Source organism: Pteropus alecto, unplaced genomic scaffold (genome assembly GCF_000325575.1).
Source record: "Pteropus alecto unplaced genomic scaffold, ASM32557v1 scaffold45, whole genome shotgun sequence".
Taxonomy (NCBI): Eukaryota; Metazoa; Chordata; class Mammalia; order Chiroptera; family Pteropodidae; genus Pteropus; species Pteropus alecto.
The window spans coordinates 8017209-8025497 of record NW_006442491.1 but is presented as its reverse complement, the minus strand read 5'-3'; the positions used below and the strand labels follow the sequence as shown (position 1 = coordinate 8025497).

At 36.6% G+C, this 8289-nt stretch overlaps 2 protein-coding genes across 2 annotated transcripts in view; one reads left to right on the top strand and one right to left on the bottom strand.

Moving 5' to 3' along the window:
* Positions 1 to 5895, bottom strand: part of SEL1L2 (SEL1L2, ERAD E3 ligase adaptor subunit) — a 113356-nt gene extending 107461 nt beyond the window's left edge. Inside the window, exon 1 of the mRNA XM_006921578.2 lies at positions 5624 to 5895. Within this exon, the coding sequence (XP_006921640.1) occupies positions 5624 to 5681 (58 nt within the window). The 5' untranslated portion in view covers positions 5682 to 5895. The remainder of the gene's footprint in view (positions 1 to 5623) is intronic.
* A 2053-nt stretch (positions 5896 to 7948) lies between these two features.
* The window catches only part of LOC112470954 (O-acetyl-ADP-ribose deacetylase MACROD2-like), a 1076828-nt gene continuing 1076487 nt past the window's right edge, over positions 7949 to 8289 (top strand). Inside the window, exon 1 of the mRNA XM_025039708.1 lies at positions 7949 to 8235. Coding sequence (XP_024895476.1) covers positions 8190 to 8235 — 46 coding nt within the window. The 5' untranslated portion in view covers positions 7949 to 8189. The remainder of the gene's footprint in view (positions 8236 to 8289) is intronic.

The window sequence follows — 8289 nt, the reverse complement described above, 5'->3', positions numbered from 1 at the left end:
TCCTACTGGATGATTCCAAAGAGTGGTAGTGATTGGTTAATATAATCACTTTTCAAATGAATCTAGAATATGAACACAAGAAAAAGCCTTACATTTTTTAGGACAATTCACAATATAGAAATGAGCTTCCCTACCACTCCCTAACATAATACTACAATCAAACTTCTCTCTAGTAGTCAACAATCCCACCATAACACACCTGCTCTCTTCTGCTTCTCTTCAAGGAAAGATGTTCCAAATACTTACAGTTTATCCTGTTTGGAGGTGTAATATAAAAATAAAACAAACAAACTGAATGGAAGCAAAGGTAACTTAGAACTCCTTGATTTCACAAGTTATTCAAAATAGCACTGGTAATAGTAAGAGCATTTCTGATGTAGTAGGATATTGTCTGCTTGTATTGCTTAGGCTCAGCATCCACTGCAGTATGTCCTTTATGTGGCCTGTCTCTGAATATGGCAGGGACCTAAACATGATTGCGAGGCAATTGCTTTCTGACCTCTGATTAGTGTGAGACTAATGAGCTACTCACCTTTTTCAGCAAGGATAGAGAATTGCTGGGTGGATGAGTATCTGAGGAGAGAGTTGCTATGAACTCTCATTTTAATTTTTTTTTTTTCTAATTGAATGTATGGTAGTGAGTAATTAGTACTAGAAAGAGATAAATAGAATAGGGAAAACTTGGATCCTGATTATCTTGAGCCAGAAATCCTGGCAATGTCTTTTCTCTGCTTCAGTTGTATTATCTTACCCTACCTTCAATCAGCAGCTGAGTTGGTAGAGTGACAGAGAAAAAACACACTATCAGTTCTACTTCTATTTTCTAAGCCACACTTTGGAATATATTACTCATTCTTTCCATCATCATCAACTACTTTATTTTGACTTACCAAAAGGAAAACATAATGTCTTTAACTTTTTAAAAACTTTCCCGAAGTCAATGCAGAGTCAGGGACAATCACATAGTTATCACAGCATCCCTCACTAAATATTTTTATCAAAGTACATTGAGCATCAACTGAAAAAATGCATTAAAAGGCAATATGCAAGCTTGTAAGGTATATGTCAGAGAAAAAAGGCAGACTCGTCTGTTTTGCTTTGAGAGCTAGATTAGAGGGGCAGAGAGAGAAAAAGAGAGTAGGGTTAAAGGCTGATTTTATGTATGAATCTTAGGTCTTTTAACACCAGTTTGTAAAACAACTGTCTTCTCCCTCCACTAACTACTTCCCTTGGTCTCTGTAGACCTTCAGTCAATAGATGATCTGTTGAAAATTCATCTGATCCTGCAAAGCACCATAACCCACGAAGAGCTCTATAATCATCACTGTCTTTTTCCTCTCTTGTTCACTTCTATCAATTGAAATCAGGTTTTGTCTCTGCTTCTCTAATAATTGTCCTGGAAATGTAGATTCTCTTGCTATTAAATCCAATGGCCACTTGTTGGCCCTTACCTCACCTCCCCACTCTCTCTGGCATTTGGCACTTCTGGCTATTACTGTCTTCTTGGTACAATTTCGCTCTGGGCTCTTGTGACACTATTATCTCTAGCCTTACTATCCACCTACTCCTTTCAGTACCCACTGCCATTGCTAATAGTTTAAGTCCTCATCGTTTCTTGTTTGGGTCATTCAATATCATCATCAGAGTTATACAGCTAGAATCCATTCACCTTTCTACTGTCAAAGTCAAAGCTTAATTCTATTCATGTTCTTCATGAGTAACCCTTATATGACTCCCCATTGCTCACAGGATAAAACCCAAACTTCATTGCCTAATACACAAAATCTCTGCCTACTTCTCCAGCCTCATCAATTGCTGTGTTCCTTCTTGTATCCTACACCACAGTACATAAGAGTTATTTATATAGATCATGTTTTATTTTCCCTGTGTTTACTCCCTTTACCTGATTTGAAATGTCTTGTTCTTTGTCTTCTTGGTGAACACTAATCTTTCAAGATTCAACTTATATCATTTCCTTTATGAAGACTTTCTAACCACTCTACACACTGGTAGAATTGATCATTTCCTTATTTGTGCCCTACAGTACCCTATTAATGATTCTACTTTAGTTCCTACAAAAATTTACAATTTATTTACTTGTTTGCTTGGTTTTTTTTCTTCTAGACTCTAAGCTGCTCAAGTATAAAGACTTAGTCTCGTATCCTCAATACACATTGACATATAACTTTTATTAAATATCTTTTTTTCCCCTACAATTCAGTGGCTTTTAGGATATTCACAGATTTGTGTCACAACTTTAGAATATTTTCATTACCCCTAAAGAAATCTTGTCTCCCTTAGCCATAATTTCTTCAGTTCTCCTAAACCTTCCAGCCCTAGGTAGCCAGCAATTTAATTTCTATCTCTGTGAGTTTGCCTATTCTAGACATTTCATAAATATGGAATCACACAACATGTGATCTTTTATATCTAGTTTCTTTTACTTAGAATAATGTTTTCAATGTTCATACATATCGTACTTTTTTGCTGAATACTGTTGCATTATACAGATATACTAAATTTTATCCACTCAACAGTTGGACTTTTTTTTTTTTTTCACTTTTTGGCCACTATCAATAATGCTGTCATTTTTGTACAAGTTTTGTGTAAAAATAAGTTTACATTTTCCTGTGCATATTCCTAGCAGTAGAATTTTTAGATCATATGGTAATTCTATGTTTAATCTTTTGAAGAACTGACAGTTTTCCAAAGCATTGCACCATATTTTAAAAATTGAGGTGAAACTCATAGCATGCAACTAACCATTTTAAAGTGTACAATTAAGTAAAATTTAATGCATTCATAATGTCATGCAACAGCCATCTATCTCTAGTTTGACGACTTTTTCATTATCTCAGAAGTATACTTTGTACTCAGTAAATACTCCCCCTCCCCACTCTCTCTTCCCCTATTCCTTGGCAATCACTAATTTGCTTTCTGTGTCTATGGATTGGCCTATTCTGGAAAATAAATACGTATACACATATATATGTATATTTCATACAATAAGAATTATATACTACGTGGCCTTTGTGTCAGGCTTCTTTCACTTAATAATGTTTTTGAAGTTCATCCAACTTGTCATACGTATCAGCACTTCATTCCTTTTCATGACTGAATAATATTCCATTGCATATATATGCCACAAATTATCCACTAATTTGTTGATGGACATTTAGGTTGTTTCCATCTTTTAACTATAACAAATAATGTTTTTATAAACATTTGTGTACACATCTTCTGTGTGGACATATTCTTTCATTTCTCTTGGTTATATTCCTAGTAGTGGAATTGATAGTTCATATGGTTATTCTATATTTAACTTTTTGAGGAAATGCTAAACTGTTTTCACAGTGGCTGTATCATTTTACATTCTCATTAGCAATGTATGAGTGTTCCTATTTCTCCACATCTTTATGAAAGCTTGTTATTTTCCATTTTTTTTAAATTCTAGCCATTCTAATGGGTATGATGTGGTATCTCATTGTGGTTTTGATATTAATTTTTTTAATGACCAATGATTTGGGTCTCTTTTCATGCACTTGATGGTTATTTGTATATCTTTTTTGGAGAAACATCTATCCAATTCCTTTGCCCATTTAAAAAATTGGGTTGTTTGTCATTTTGTTGATGTCGTAAGAGTTATTTATTTATATATTCTGAATACTAAACTCTTATGGAATGTATGATTTGTAAAAATTTTCTCCCATTCAATGGATTGCCTTTTCAGTTTCTTGATAATGTCCTTTGAAGTGTAAAAGTACTTAAAATTTGATGATGTTCGGTTTGTTTTTTTTTCTTTTTTTTTGCTTGTGATTTGACGGTATATGTAAGAAATCATTGACTAATCCAAGATCACAAAGATTTATGCCTGTTTTCTTCTAAGAGTTTTAAAGCCTTAGCTATTACGTTTAGATCTTAGACCCGTTTTGATTAATTTTTGTATATGGTCTGAAGTAGGCATCTAAATTCTTTCTTTTGCACTTGGCTCTCCAGTTGTCCTCATCATTTATTGAAAAGATTATTTTTTCCCCTCCTAATTAAGCTTTCTTGGTATCATTGCCAAAATAGACCATAAATGTGAGGGTTTATTTCTGAACTCTCAGTGATATTCTACTATCTACATGTCTACCTTCATGCCAGTATTATACTGTCCTGATTACTATAGCTTTGTAGTAAGTTTTGAAATTGGGACACATGAGTCTTCCAATTTGCTTTTTCTTTTAAAAAGAACATTCACTTCCATATTAATTTTCTGATATTTTGTTAATTTCTACAAAGCAGTCAGCTGGGATTTTGATAGGGATTGTACTGAATTTATAGATCAATTTGGGTAATAGTACCATCTTAATAATATTGTTTTTCATGTAGTTATCAACATACGAGTTTTGTACTTCTTTTGTAAAATTTATTTTCAAGTACGTTATTCTTTTTGATTATATCATAAATGGAATTGTTAATTTCATTTTTGGTTTGTTCGCTGAGACTGTATAGAAATGAATTGATTTTTGTATATTGATCTTTTATTCTGCAACCTTGCTAAACTTGTTTACTAGTTCTAATAGTTTTTTAGTGAATTCTTTAGGATTTTCTTGTATATAAGATTGCATCATTAGTAAATAGAGATAGTTTTACTTCTTCCTTTCCTATATTGATATCTTTTATTTCATTTCTTATCTAATTGCCTTGGCTAGAATCTCTAGTACAATGTTGAAATGAAATGGCAAAAGTGCACATCCTTGTTTTGTTCCTAATCTTAGGGGGAAAATATTCAGTCTCTCATCATTAAATATATTAGGTGTGGGGTTTTTGAGGATGCCCTTTATGTTGAGAAAGTTTCAATTTCTAGTCTGTTGAGTGTTTTTATAACAAAAGGGGTATTGAACTTTGTCAAAAGCTTTTCTGCATCAATTGAGATAATCATGTAGTCTTTGTCTTTTATTCCACTGATGTGGTGTGTTACATTAATTTTTAGATGTTATACCAACCTTGCTTTCCTGGGTTAAATACAAATAAATATTTCTTAAATTGATTTCATGATGAATAAATTATTTAAGGACTGGGTGAGAATTAACTCAATAAATGGTCAGAAAAACAAGATTGAAAAAAAATTGCATTTTAAGATAGTAACTAGTTAGGAAACATGGAAACTTTGGAAGAATTATTCTGAAAAAATTGGAAAAGACTATAAGAATATAAATTTATTACACATTACCACTCTTTGTACTTTTTCTTTACAGTCCTGAAACTATATCTCCATGATATTCTAGATTTAACAAAACTTAACCTGTCTCAAATATCCCTACTCTATAAAAATTACCGTAATGCTTTCCAGATAAGTTTGCTCAATTTGTTCTCCCAATTTTTCTTTCTTCCTCTTTTCCTCTCCCCTCCCTGCCACACACACACACACACACACACACACACACACACAGTCCTTACTAAGTACTATCCTAAATGAGAGTATAATTACTATCTATCCTTATTGAATATTTTAAGTACTTATCCAAAAATGGTGTTAACTGAGCATATATTGAGGTTACTGCAGATTTAAATAAGCTTCTACTCTTATGCTGTTAGAGAAAAGACCCTTATTGAGAACAATAAGAACAGAAAAACTTACTTTTAATCGTGACCCCAAGAATTATCAATATCTCTATTAACATGGACAATGGCTTCATTTTCTAAGCAGCTCCGGCTCAGTGTAACGCAGGCAGAACTAGGTGGCTGGCCCACAAGCTTCTTCTTTTCAGGTTTGTGTGGGGGGTGGTCAGGATTTGGTTGCTAAGCAACCATTTTCTTACTCTTGGGCCAATGAGCTTCCAGGAAGTTTCTTTTGGCCCAGAATGAAGGCAGCTGCTTGAAAAGCATGCTATGGGGGAGAAACATACCTACTCTGCTACTCCTTTGGCAGGAGATAAGGGGTAGGCTTGAAATAGGAGTTGCTCTCTGAAACTAAAGGAAGGGATGTAAGTCCAATTTGTACATGTCCACACTAATGTTTAAATAATGTTCAGAGATATTGAAAGTTCTTATTTTTATGTTACCTCCAGAGGTGTGAGCTGTACTTATGTGTAAAGAAATTAAGTACATGAGCTGACCTCATGTCATCCTTTAATCTAATATCTAAAGGCTATGGTGGGTAAGAAACATAAGGACCAAGTTTTTGGTCCCCATCTGGTGAAAATGTTTATCTCTTGTTCATGTAAGGAACTTCTGAGGTTTTACTGGGACAAAGACAAACATCAAAGTCATCAATGACTTATAAAAAAAGGTGTTTCATTAAACTTTCATTAAAAGGTATTTGAAAATCCCTTCTTTACTATCTTAAACAATATGGCCATTTCGCAAGTGAGTGTTCTCAAGGCTAGAACCAGAAAACAAAATGAAAATTTAGGTAAAAGCATGGCAATATTAAGTATAATCCAAAAAATGGAGGTAGTTGAGAAATTATACCTAAAATATATTCAACTTTTACAGTGTATCCAAGTAATTACTTCAGAAACAGATATATTTGTTCTCTTAAATTTACAGGTTTACTCTGTCTTGAGTAGACCATGAAAGTCTTATCTTCTTTCTCATTCTCATCTTCTTCCCCAAATCTACTCCATTATCAATTTTTATTGACTCTACTGTGGTAATGTAAGTTGAATCAGACCCCTCCTTATTTCATTGCCAATAAATAAGTGTATATTTTTATTACTAGCTCGAATGTCACTTCCATCCTAAGCTTTCCTGATTTCTCTCAAATTCTTGTTTATGTACTTAGCATTAAAAGAAAAACAGAAGCAGAGACGTCAAAAAATTATTTTACTATGTTATGAATCATTCTCATGAAAGTGTCCTGTTAAACATTTCATTTTTTAAAAATCTTAATGGGGTTTCTCCTTTTCTTTAATTAATAAAAAAAGTGTCACAAGTCATTATTTGGTTTTGTCCACCTGCTTAAGTAGAACACATATAATACAGCGCCCAACTGTTGAATAAACGTAGATTTACCGCATCCACCAAATCAGCCTGTGGATGGCCTGATATTTAGAAAAGCAATACATTTGGGGAGGGAGTTACCAAATTTCCTCTAAATTCTAGGTCAATCTACTTTTGTGGTGGACTCTACTGGAACTGGATTTTCAGAACACCTACAGATTTGTATTACCCAGAATCGAGGCAGCACTTTGGGTGAGCACCTTGACCTGAAGCAATCAGTGGAGGAATAAATGATAAACAGCCCTTGCTCTGGTTAACACCCACTTGAATTTACTTTGATATGACTTTTGTTTCTAGTATAACATTTTGGTTGCCCACTACTTCCCGATTCATAAAACCCGGTTCTTAAAACATAACTCCAGTGAAATTTGTAATTTTTACCACAAGGTTGAGAAGCCCATTGTATAAGATCTGGAAATATTTTTCAATCCTTTCACTTCTTTCGGTTATATTTGCCTACCGAGAAAAATAGCTTCAGATTATCTAGTAAAATCCATGCAGAAAGAAGGGCCAGTTAGAGTAACATGGACAATACGTGTTGACTCACATCTCCCACTTCCACATCTTCAAGTTTTAGGCGTAGCGTTCCCCACCTCGCTGCTCGGTTACCTGGGGCACCTGGACTATAGACCACGCCCTCAGGTCCTCCGAGCGCTGCAAAGCCAGAGGGTGGGGCCAGCAGCCAACACTCCTCCCAGGCGTCCGCTCCTCAATCTGGCCCCCATCGCGAGGCCATTTCCAGCACCCTCGCGCCCTGGCTCCGCCCCCTCCCGCTCCCCAACGTCCTCAGCGTCGGGCTCGAGCTTGCGCCTGCGCGTGCGCTCTGGGGCCGAAGTCGGAGCGCGCGGTGGCTGGAACGGTGAGAGCGGCGGGCGGTACAGCCAATGGGAGGCGGCGCTGGCTAGCGGCTGGGAGGCGGGGCCTGCGCGGGTGTTAGGTTAGCGCGAGGCGTGACCTACTTGACAGGCTCTGAGGTGCTGCTGTGGCGGCGTCTGCGGGGCTGAGGCGGGTGGGAGCCGGAGCCGAGCGCAGGCTGAGGGAGGAGGGCGGCGACTGGAGAGCTGCGAGAGGTGTGGGACGCGGAGCCTCCTTCACTTTTTCCTTCCCGAGTGCCCCCTCTCTCCCCTCCCACTACATACACACCCTGTTTGCCCGTGAGCCTGGGGAACTTGCAGCTTAAAGCCAGCCACCCCCACGGCAACATGTACCCCAGCAACAAGAAGAAAAAGGTGTGGAGAGAGGAGAAAGGTAACCGGCCTGCCGAGTCCTAGGGGTGCGGTGGGTGGGAGTGGGGTGGGGGCG